We start from the raw sequence: 12,907 nt of genomic DNA, 5'->3' as shown, positions 1-12,907 counted from the left end.
TAAAACAGTGTTGATATGAAAGGAACATTATCATATAATTATTTTCTTAGGGAAATCGGTGTAGTTTTAAAAATGTGGAAAATTAATTAAGAAGTATGTTATGACTGTTGTATCAAATGTCATCATTCCCCTCTGCAATGGAGAAGTAACATTGTCTGTGAAAAACAATTGTTCCTCTTTGCATAGGGAGAGAAGCAGATAACAACTGTCTACTGGAGAAAGCCAAGAGAAACCCGAAACAGCTACAAATGACTAGGGTGGCTGAGCTGAACATCTGCACTAAAATCCAAGCCATGGGATCATTATGGAAGGAGAATCAGAGCAATATTTCACCACAATCACAGAGTTGCTCCACACAGCAGCAGCAGCAGCAAACTTTTCACAAGAGTGTGTGCTTTATGAATGGACAGGCAGGTTCTGGCAGAAGATTATTTCGATGTTCTTTTTGATTTTCTATCTAATGACTTTGGGTATGTATGTGTGCAGAAATGGGGGGGGGATAGTGGTGTCATGAAGTAGGACATCATTTTTAATAATGATAATGATAACAATAATAATGATAATAATCATCATCATCATAACAATAAAAATGGTAATAATTATAATAATCAACAGTGCTTATATAGCATATGGGAACGTTCTGTATTATGCCTTTTGTGCTCAAGGATAGAAATGATCGAACAAAAACATACAATTTCAATTACAATGATACCTTGTTTCACGTTTAGACTGTAATGACAGGTGTTCGCAAGGCAGACTTAGATTTGTCAACATTTGCAATTAATTTCAATTTCTGGGTAAGAGTATTCCATATATGTGACACTGCACCTCAAAACAAACAAAAAGTCGCCAGACATGAATTTTTAGTTAAGACCATATTCTGAAAAAGCAGACTTAAAGCTTTAAAATGATGTATAACTCAAAACAAATGGACTCTCCTAACCTATCTAAATATTTGAAAGAAAGCCCAAACTCAGGAAAAGTGTGAACTGAGAAAGGAGGCTCTGAAGTACAGTGTCTATTCAAGCGCTTAATCTTTACCAAACCGTGCTGGCTGTGCGATGAGAGGGACAAAAAAAAGGAAGTAAACCACCAGAGTAACAACAATGAAGGGATTATCAGATTAAACTGAAATTTAGCATGCCTCATTAACACATTCTGTCCATAATTAACGCCAACTTTCAAAGCAGTAGCACTATTCTTTCCAAAGTTATTAGAGTTGAAAGTGAAGAGTGTGGACAAGGTTTTTCAGAAATGAAAAGGGGATTCTAAAGACACACGTAATCACACTATTCTACCAAAAATGTTCGAGACAAACTGCTAAAAAAACACACCTTCCTGCCCGTTTTATGATACCAAATTTTAGCATAATGTAAAAGAAGACCCGCTCTTTCAGAAAATATGAAAAAGTCAAGTTCTGCTAGGTTGACCCATTTCACTTAATTTCAGTCCTCACGCAAAATCAGTGTATGCGACTTTATCTTCGTTTTGAGGTGCACGGTCACATATGGTAGAGACATTACAAGCGAATGTGTGCCATTGCTTTTTTATTCAGAATAACAAATAAGTTACTTCCTTTGGAACGAAGGTTTCTCTCTGGTGTGTTTCCTATTTAAAGTAGTTCCTTCAAATAGTGTGGATTCATAAGTTAATATCAACATTTTGGTCTGTATATGAATTTTGACTGGAAGGTAGTGCAAGCTTCTTAGAACCGGTGAAATTTTTGTTCATGTTTTTTTTTTTTTTTTTTTTTTTTAGTTTGGACACTACTCTTGCAGCAGAGTTTGGAATAGCTTGTAATCTCTGTATCTTTTTGACTGACAATCCACAAAGTAATTAATGACAAGATCAACATGTCACATTAAGAAACCATGAACTGAATGTACTGCTGTGCATTTATCAGTAAAGTCTCAAATTTTCCAAATATTCTATGTGAAAAAATCAAGGAGACATTAAGGGAGATTAATCCTACATACTGTATCTCTCACTGTCACCTTATTTACTGACATTACTCTTGATAACCATCAATCCATGGGTCTCTCCATAAAGCTTTGTCACAATGATGCCATCCTCAATTTCCACTGTATTATGCTTTCCCTCTCTGACTTTAAACAGTGCTTTTCACAACAAAACCATACCAATGTTAAATACCATATAGATGTCTCTTCTTTTACTTTGTTTATGAACCAGCTCTCCCATCAAACTATTCATTTTGTCTCCTTTAGCCCAGCCACCATTAGGCCAAACCCATGAACAATTTTCAGTATTTTTGAATTATGCCTGCCCCAGCACCTGTGACACCCACAGCAGACGTAAACTAAAGTCAGGACCAAGTCAAGTCCAGTTGTGCAAGTTAGAAAGGTATTAGTAGACTGCAAGAGGGATATAAGCAATTGGATTCTTACATTTCCTCTGCTTGCTCTCTCTCTCTCTCTGCAACTCAAAAATGACTAATAAACTTTGACAGACAATGTTTTCTTGGATGATATATGTACTGCAGTACACAGCCATATTATTGCAGTCTGTGTCCAAATCAGACATTATGGCCTAGACATCATTATCTATGTCTTTTTATATTGTATATTGTTGTGGATTTTATTTTTGAAACAATAATGAGTAAATGCAGATCTGATAGCCACTTCTTACTGAGCTTAGATAAGAAACTTTGTATATGGTATACTCTAGCAGTGAGAGAAAAGAAAGGGAAACATGAGGATTTTTATATCTTGCAAAATAACATGGAATGGTAATAAATTGAATTTCAGGCACATACTGTGCATAATATGAGTGCTTACAAACTTTTTACAAAATTAGGGAAGATCAAGACTGTTTGCAGAAGATTTATAATACACTTTGTGAACTGTCACAGCAATTTTAACAGCAATTAGTTCAGTCACTGTCTACAAGATTGTATTGCCTTTAATATGAAGAAGGTTATCCATACACAATTAGCTAGTGTCTTTGTAATTATGTACTTGTAGTTTGTATTCATATCATCAAATTCTAGATTGATTATAAAGTTAATGTTTGGTAAACAGCATTTGACCAGGTTGAAGTTAGGTGATTGGATATGGAAGGAGGTGGAACATTTTGATTACTATTTTGTAAGATTTTTGAGCTTTAAAGGCAAAATTCAGTCTAGTCTCATACATCTAACATTTTTGAATCTGCAAAAAAAAAAAAAGGAAATATGTGACCCGCTACAACAAAAAGGTCCTAAAGTCGCGCACGGTCGAAGCCGTGAAAATCGTGTTTGGAGTCAGAGCATTAAAATTTGTCAAAACTTACGATTTTCTGATGTCGATATACTATTGGAGTCTAACATATCTTCTATCATCTGTCGAAATTTTGAAGTAAAATGATCAAAGGAAAGACCAAAAAATAGCATTTTTCTGAGCCATGTTTTTTTGGCGTTTCAACGAAGCAGAAACTGGTTCGAAAATTTGGATTGAGCGCCACAGATAGGTTCCGCCCCTAACAACGACCAGAGTGATATCATTGGTCAGTTTGCTGCTTGCTGCTAACCGAAGCGTGAAACTTGCACACTGCCCAGTCGACTGGTGCGTGCGGGCAGGGTGCGCTATGATCAGCCGCTTCTCACATCCTGGTCACTGATTGGTTGGTGAGGAGACCGCCGACGCTGATGTGCTTGAATGAACTTTTCGGGGGTTGCTAGGGCTTACCTTCTATTGTCCAGAGGTGAAAACTGACTTGCGTGTCCCTTGATTGCGATTGCGTCGAAAGGAAGACTTTTAGGGCGCTTTTCTCGAAACAGTGATTTTCCAGACGTCTCGACATGCTCTCTTTTAAACATCGATATCTCCGCAGCCGATTATTTTTATAAAATGTGTTATATATCAATTTAAAGCAGAAAGATTAGGGGATTATATCATGCAATTTTCAAATAATTGACCTCGCCCGACTTTAGGATCATTTTGTTGTAGCGGGTCACATATTGTATTACCCTGAATGCCATGAAATATAGATATCATCAAGGTGGGTGATACATACAGAGCTTGGTATAAATGTCAGAACATAACAGAAACCTTCGTTACATCTGAAAAAAATATATGAAAGGTAATGTACTGTACCTTAACTTCATTCACGTTGGAATTTGTATTATATGAGTGGTATGATCCACGTGTAGTTTATTGAAAAGCCATAATTAAAACTCGTGTACACGCGTAGTAATAAATCTGTGAATGAGAAAAGATACCAAAATAAAGCTCAGTTAGTTTTTATGTAATTTAAAAAGTTTTGTAGGGTGTCACGTGCAGGAAATAAATAGAGAGCGAAATTGTGTGTTTGTGTGTATGTGTGTGTTTGCGTGTGTGTGAGAGGGAGAGAGAGAGAGAAAGAAAACGAAAGAAAGGGTGGAAAAGTGAGTGATATCTCCAGCGCAGAATTATTTTCTTTACAAGAACGACACATTCACAAAGCAATAGAGCAAATTGATTACATTTCATATTCGAAAACAACATGCTTCGTGGTTATAGCACGAGATACAGTAATGCTCCGAGGAAGAGAGTGAATCTTGAAAATTATGATCCGAAATAATGTGCATAAAGACCGATGCAATGAGCTGAGAGCAATGATCAATGTGTAATATATGAAGAACAACTCAATAATAATGCTTTTCTGCGAATGGATGAGAGATTTAGAAGGGGAAAGAAAAAAAAAGTATCAAACAAAATGTTGATACCCAATTCATATCACTAGTATACAAAGGATCATCGCTAATGCGCGCGCTCGATTATGTGCGCGCGCGGCTACGAGAAATGATGAAGATAACCTAACGCGCAGCGCGTGCGCGCCGATGGTGTCACTTCGTGAAAAATGAAATCCGCACCATGCGCGAAGAAGGCGGACGGTGCCGGTTCGTGAAAATATTGGAAGCGTTGTTTACGTCTTTTTGTGTTTTCACGAACCGGCACGACGGACTTTGCCCGATATTTCAACGAAACTTTGTTTTTCGTGATGAACCAAGAACATGAAACACACAAACAACTCCTAATCTGTCGTGCAGTGTGATATTTAGGTAACTGAACGTGAAATATAGCCGCAATCATGGATTTTGCAAAGGCAAAAACTTCAAACGCGATTATCTCGAAAGTTACTTTCACGGCTCCGGGGCCGGCTGTGCCGGTTCGTGAAAACACCTGCGATATGTTTGTTTTGATTTTTTGTCCATCTCTTGTCAAATGAGAACGGAAATTACATTTTTAGACGAACCTCCGAGAAAAAAAGAACGTCCGTGATGATTAAAACGTTATCGAGTTGGACACCATCTTGCTTTGATGGCGAAGGTACATTTTACCTTTGCCTTTTAGCCGAGGAGCTGCATGTCATGTTTGGAGCGGATTGAGGCTCATCCGCAGTTTTTTGACCATGCAATTCACCGAAAACCAAGCAAATAATTGATAGTTTCTCTGAAAATTCACCTCCTTATCCCCCTCTGAACAATATATATGTTGTAAGGATGTCAAAATTCTTATAATTTGCATTGGCAATACCTTTTCAAATTTTTGAAAGAGTCAGGAAGGCTAGGTACTCTCTGCCGATTAGTTACCCGTCTTGGAACATGACCCTAGTAGTAGAACGAACGTCCGTGACAATCCCAGCGAACGTCAGTGACGTATGCATTCCCACCGATAGGGATAACTTGTCCCGAAAGTGTCCTGTATTCTTTAAAACTTTTGGCTCCAATAGCGACAAATAAAGTTTTACATAGTAAACAATGAGTTTAGAGCAGTAGTTTCAGATTTTTTTAAGGCGGTATGTGATCATGATGAACAAACAGTTGAAAATTCATTCAAAATTTTACGCTTGTTTTCACTCTAATTGTGACCCTGCACCTCAAACCAAACAAAAAGTCGCCAGACATGAATTTTTAGTTAAGACCACATTCTGAAAGAGCAGACTTTATGCTTTGAAATGATGTATAACTCAAATCAAATGGACTCTCCTAACCTATCTAAATATGGGAAAGAAAGCACAAACCCAGGAAAAGTGTGAACTGAGAAAAGAGACTCTGAAGCACAGTGTCTATTCAAGCGCTTAATCTTTACCAAACCGTGCTAGCTGTGCGATGAATGGGACAAAAAACAGGAAGTAAACCACCAGAGTAACAGCAATGAAGAGATTATCAGATTAAACTGAAATTAAGCATGCCTCATTAACACATTCTGTCCATAATTAATGCCAACTTTCAAAGCAGTAGCACTATCCTTTCAAAAGTTATTAGAGTTGAAAGTGAAGAGTGTGGACAAGGTTTTTCAGAAATGAAAAAAGGATTCTAAAGACACACCTAATCACACTATTCTACCAAAAATGTTCGAGATAAACTGCTAAAAAACACACTTTCCTTCCCGTTTTATGATACCAAATTTTTGTATAATGTGAAAGAAGACCCGCTCTTTCAGAAAATATGAAAAAGTCAAGTTCGGCTAGGTTGACCCATTTCATTTATTTTAAGTCCTCACGCAAAATCAGTGTGTGCGACTTTATGTTCGTTTTGAGGTGCACGGTCACAATTATACAAAAACAGCTTAACACTGAAAACCAAGTTATAGAAAAATTGAATTTTGCGTAATCTCTAATTTATGTGCATTTAAATTTTGTTCTATGAGGTTTTGGAGACAATTTGCACTATTACAGGTTCTGAAAGTTTCGCTCAAGGACGTTCGGTCCGAGAAAGGACATTTTTGATAATTACAAATGTATCACTGTATATTAAGTGAATGTTACTTGAAAATATTACCAAATCACTGAGTGGTTCATACCCAAAAGTGAATAACGTTCAGCACTCAATTTACCTGTAATAACAAAACGTAAATGTGTTGGTCACGGATCTTCGTTGGTAGAATAAGTCCAGAGATTACATAGTAGGAGAAAGAGGAACAGTGGCACTTTTTAGTGACAGATGCTCCAAGTGTTTATCTTTTGAGTATGGTAGCTGCCATCTCAAATAGAACACATCCAGCTTTGGTCTCCATCACGGACGTTCGCTGTAATTGTCATGATATTTAATGCCTTAATACATTCTTATTTTTCTCTTCACGACGATTTTCCTCTCATTCCTAAATTAGACTGAACATGCTGCGACCAAACACAAAAAACAAAACAAAACAAAAGAAATCCGAAAAGTGCTACGCAGTCACATTCAGGATACATTGAAACAAGAGGGATGAAATGACGGAAGAAGTCTGTAATGGGCATGTGTTGAAGAAGAAACGGAAAAGTTTCAAAAGGACGTGGAAGCAGTTGAATGAAAATGAGAAGAAACAGAGAAAGGATCGAGCTCCAACACACAGAGAAAAGAATTGCCAGTGCACTCCCGTTATACCGAATTCCCTTGGAGATGTTTTTTTTTGTTTCTTAATTTCTTTTTAATTCATCGAAATGTCGTTACAAGTGAACAAAGATAATGCAGTATACAATGATTGTCTGATGAAAACACGCAAATCCTCCGCTTATCATGACATGGTGTTTTGTATACTCATCAATGAGAAGCAATGTTGATTTGTAATTCTGTCCCAGATAGTTTTTTTTTTCATTGTACGTTTAAGAGACAGATAGATTGTCAAGCTGTTTGTGTTTTTGTGTTAAATTTGAAAACACATGTTAGATAAAGTAATTATTTAGAATAATGTTTAAGGTTGCACTTTGATACGTTCGCTCTCCCAAAGATTCGTTACTCCAAATGTCCATAGGTTTGTTATTCCGAAAATGAAAAAAAAACAACAAATATTCAGTAGGTTTCTTATCAAAAATGTTCTTATTCTGAAAGTTTGTTAAACCGAAAATTAAATATTAAGGTTCACCATTTTTTGGTCCGTTCTTGTAAAAGTGGAATGGCCTGATGGGTTTTAACGGACTGCAAGGAAGTTAAAACAATTTACTCTTGAAGGACACAGTAGCGATGTTGCCGGGCAGATATAGGGCAGGGGGGATTACACAACAGGTGACCCCTGCTCTTGCTGCCACTCTCGTTTGCGGGGGTAAGCGCACGCGGTGAAGAAATTGCTTAGGTAGCGTCATTCGTTGGTGGTTTGTCGTGGAAGCAGGAAGTAATTGAGGCGGCTCCTAATATTGGATTTCGTGCATTGTCTTACACATTAAACCTCGAAACTTTGTAGTTTTCTATCATCTTCGTGCTACTTTCCCTCCCTTGGAACTTTTTGGGGTATACCTTCTTGCCTTTGAAATATTGGATATCATACGTGAACTTACATCGTCGATTTTGGGGCACTGTCTTTGCATTTTCGCATCGGGACGTTTGGACCTAAGTTAATATCATCTTAGTTCTGCATATCACAACGCCGGTTCTGGACTTTCACTATGCCGAAGTCGCAGAGTAAGATCATGAAGAAGGTGATGGGGAAGGAGCCGCCAGCGCCGCCCTCGCCGACGCGTCGTCGTGGTCGAAAGACAACCAAGAGTGGGGAGGAGGACCCGGCAGCTGGTCAAAGCGGATCGCCTGCAGCATCCGGTGAGTATAGTGTGTCTGCGTGTGGGCATGGTGACGCCTCTTGGCCCACCGTGGTCGACGCGGTGGTGCGTGAGCACCACGTGGCAAGCAAATCGGTAGATCTTAGTCCGGTTGGTCAGTTGATTGACCCACCTGACACTTTTGATGCCCTTCCCCAAGCCTTGTCGTGCGTAGGGGATGAGCTGGGGAGCGTCGTCCCCATGTCGGTTAAAGAGAAAATTTGGAAGGGGGAGTTTCTTCATTTGGGCGTCCTCCTCAAATCCGACGTAGGTTCCCTGAGTGAGGAGGCGTCATTCAGCCTCGTGCAGGCTGGAGGATCTCTGCAAGTCAGGAGCGCGAGTCGCACCCCGCAAATTGCAAATATCGATATATGGACGTCGTCCTTTCTGACATACGCTTCGGTGTATGTAGAAAAGCATGGAAATCGAGCGCGCGAGTTGTTCAAATATATGGACACAGTTCGATCAATCGTGCGCTTCGGAGGCTATAATTGGCGCACCTATGATGTGCAATTCAGGCTGCGGCAAGCGCGACAGCCGCTCCGTTCGTGGGCGACTATTGACACGGAGCTGTGGCTAACCGTAGCCACAGCCCAGCCCAGAGCAGCGTTTCGTTCGTATACTCCGTTGCAGCCCTTTCGGGCGGGAGCTGGGTCAGGAGCCGCCACGTCATACCAGCGAGGTCGTCGCGGGGGGCCTTCCTCACCCGCGAGAGATAGGAGAGCGGGGGCAGATTTTGCACGCGGACGAGCCAATCACTGCTTCGCATTCAACGCGGGCTCTTGCAAGCGGGCGATCTGCAGATTCGCACATGTCTGCGCAAATTGCGGCTCCTCTACCCACACAGCTCAAGCCTGCACGCGGGGCGCTGTCAATGGCACCCAGAAAGACTCTCGGCCCATCCCCAATTAACATTAAGCGCGTGATCCCCTTTCTGCGCAATTATCCGGATAAGACAGCTGCAGTTAACATTATTGAGGGCTTTCGTTTTGGTTTCCGTTTGGGTTATACGGGGGAGCGGGTCGCTCACGAGTCACGAAACCTGGTCTCAGCGACAGCACACGCGCAAGTTCTACATCGTAAATTGTTCAAAGAGGTTAGCCTGGGGAGAATAGTCGGTCCATATGTCTCACCTCCTTTTCCAAGATTTCGCTGCTCCCCAGTTGGGGTGGTGCCAAAGAAGGTGCCTGGGGAATTTCGCATGATCCAACACCTGTCAGCCCCTCGCGGTGCATCCGTAAATGATTGCATTGACCCGCGCGATTGTCAGGTCAGGTATTCTACTTTCGATGACGCCGTTGACCTCGTAACGCGTTTGGGACAGGGGGCAGTCACGGGAAAAGCGGACATACAGTCTGCCTTTCGTCTTATCCCCGTGCATCCTGATGATTTTGAGCTACTGGGCATGCGCATAGATGGTCTATATTATTACGATCGTTGTCTTCCGATGAGCTGCTCGGCGTCGTGCGCGATTTTCGAGCGTTTCAGTACCTTTCTTGAGTATTGTTGTAGAAATATCGCTGAGTCGGATGGCGTATTGCATTATTTGGACGATTTTTTCTTCGCAGCTAGCTCTCGACGTGAATGCGCCAGTCTAATGCGTTCTTTCCTTGCAATGTGTGAGCGGTTTGGGGTGCCAGTGGCTAATGACAAGACTACGGGTCCTGTCACCGTTATCGAGTATTTGGGGCTCACAATCGACTCTGTTTCGCTTACTGTACAGGTCCCAGCAGAGAAGGTGGTGGCTTTGCGCGCTGATCTAGAGGAAGCCACCTGTTGCCAAAAGCTTACACTCCGGCGTTTGCAGTCGCTAATAGGCAAGCTTAATTTCGTCTGTCGCGCGGTCGCACGTGGGCGAGCGTTCTTGCGGAGACTAATTGACCTTACAATTGGGATAAAGCAACCATTTCATAAGGTTAGACTGACCCGCGGCGCCCGAGAGGATTTGCGTGCGTGGCTCACCTTCTTAATGCAGTTCAATGGCACCGTGATTAGATCGGCAAGCGAATGGACTTCGAATAGCGCGTTCAGTTTTTTATACAGACGCTTCGCGTAGCATTGGGTTTGGCATCTACTTCGATGGGGAGTGGGCGCAGGGCAAATGGCCCGCCGGGGTGCTGCGGGAAAAACATTCCATCGCATATTTGGAGTTTCTTCCCATTGTCATCGGAGTGCAAGTTTGGGGAAAGCGCATTGCTAATCAAAAGGTGCTGTTTTGCTCAGATAATCAGACGGTAGTGCATGTCATAAACAAGCAGAGCTCTAAATGCCCACGCATTATGGCCCTGGTCAGAATTTTCGTAGTGTGCTGCCTCGAGCGCAACATTTGGTTCAGAGCACGTTACGTCCCCGGTTGCCGTAATGACATAGCTGATTCTTTGTCTCGTTTTCAGATGGAGAGATTCCGTTTGTTGGCACCACAAGCAGATCCCCACGAGACCCCCCTGCCACGCCAGCTGTGGGAGAGCTTGTGCTAGAACGAGAGAGACTCCTATCCCAATCCCGGGCTGCTAGCACGCACAGCACGTATACACAGGCATGGGAATCTTTTCAATCTTTTCGATCGGCTTATCATTTCAGCCTCAGCGCTAACCCCACGCTCGAGCAGATTGTGCAATTTATAGCCTACCTGTCCCTTAACGGTTACGCAGCTGCCACGTTGGCCACCTATATCGCGGGGCTCTCCTTTCATTTGCAGTCACGCGGGCTACGTGACGTCACACAGTGCTTTATCGTTAGGCGCATGCTGGACGGCAGCAAACGTGGTCGCATCTCCAGGGACGTGCGCTGCCCGATCACCTTACCCATATTAAGCCGCATGCTTGTGGCTCTCCCACACGTGTGCGCTTCGTCATTCGACGCGTTGCTGTTTCGAACTGCTTTCCTAGTAGCTTTCTTTGCGTTTCTCCGGGTTGGGGAATTTACCGTCCGCGCCCGAAACCACACCCCCACTCTCAGATTGATTGACGTTCGCCTGCACAGCGGCAAGGCAGCTTTGGAGCTACACCTCCGTTCTTCCAAGACTGACCAGGAGGGTGCCGGTTGTTATATAATCTTGCCTAGCAACGAATCCAAGAGCTTATGTCCAGTAGCAGCCGCTAGTGCCTACGTGGCTGTGCGTCCACGTGGTAGCGAAGCTTTCTTCGTGCGTTATGACGGGGCCCCCCTAGTTAGGAAGGATTTCAATACTATTTTAAAGCGCTGCGTGGAGTTCGTACGCCTCCCAGTCGCACTATTTTCTTCTCATTCGTTCCGTATTGGAGCGGCCACGTCAGCTGCCACGGCAGGCATTCCGGATGCAAGGATTAAAGGCATGGGCCGGTGGTCGTCTAATACATTTAGACGCTACATCCGAATTGATAAGATTTTCTCATAATAGCGCACATTATTTTGGCGCTTATTGAGCGTTTCGGGGTTTACAACCCAAGTAAAGTTTTGGTTTGAAAGCGAAAATAAGTTTTTATCAATCTTTTGAAAGCCAAATGTTCTTCACTCTTAGCTTTAATTATATGTTTCAAGTTGTGGTAAGGGCTACCCAATCTTTATTATCGTATACTGAGAGTTGTAAACTGAGAGTTATCAATATGCCAGTGCATTACAGTTGCATTACAGTTGCCGAACGCTGTCTTACATTAGTCAAAGTACAGATAGGGCAACAAAGTTTGTTTTCATGCCAAAGTTAGCACCCTCCCCCCCCCCCCACCCATTTCCATTTCGGATACCGCGCTTCTCGTCTCTTTTTCTCTCTTTCTCTCTTATCACAATACAGGCGTAAGAGTGATCGCAGACGGGGATTCAGGGGAGCGACGAAGCGGGCTCGGGCTATCCTGCTGGGACTCGCTCTTCGGACATGCATAGTAATAAGGTCATTAATAGCATCTCCACCTTCGCGTTGCTGCCTGGTCGGCTCCGTTTACACAGGAGGTCAGAATCATCGACTTTTACAGTGTGCGTTTCAACCCGGGGCAACTTTATCCTATCATTCCTTTGTAGTCGCTGTCAGGCAACCATGATATCATCCCACTACCGATCTCGAACTGCCTGGTCTTTGTGTTATACATTGTTCCGAATGGATTAAAGCACGATACATACGAACTAACAAACAGACAAGCCAAAAAAAAAAATAAAAAAACTCAAAAAAAAATAATTAAAAAATAAAGCAATATTCTCGCGTCATTATAATGTCTGCCATGGGCTGGAGCACAGGTGTATTTAGCGGCAGGGAGCAGTATTCTTAAATGGACCCAAACAGGCCATGGCATTGACTTTCGACAGAAGCCGGTTCCCCGCAGGATTGTAGGTTCTGCTTCCTCTTTTCCGCGTTATTCGGGTTTACATACTTGACTGTTTTACATTGTATCATACATTCCCTTGTTTGGGCCCTTCAAGACACTGTTTGATATTGTGGCCAACCGTT

General features: G+C 42.2%; 2 protein-coding genes across 2 annotated transcripts in view; one reads left to right on the top strand and one right to left on the bottom strand.

The window, feature by feature from the left end:
* LOC139717232 (uncharacterized) overlaps window positions 1-12,907 on the bottom strand; it is a 53,108-nt gene that overhangs the window by 26,159 nt on the left and 14,042 nt on the right. The window lies entirely within an intron of this gene.
* Window positions 8,341-9,402, top strand: LOC139717255 (uncharacterized). Its single transcript, XM_071628753.1, has one exon. It carries the CDS (start codon window positions 8,341-8,343, stop codon window positions 9,400-9,402), a length of 1,062 nt encoding a protein of 353 aa, XP_071484854.1.

The sequence above is a fragment of the Diadema antillarum genome, unplaced genomic scaffold (genome assembly GCF_040938485.1).
Source record: "Diadema antillarum isolate AM-2024a unplaced genomic scaffold, OU_Dant_1.0 scf00000073, whole genome shotgun sequence".
Lineage (NCBI taxonomy): Eukaryota > Metazoa > Echinodermata > Echinoidea > Diadematoida > Diadematidae > Diadema > Diadema antillarum.
This window is presented reverse-complemented; position numbering and strand designations above follow the sequence as displayed.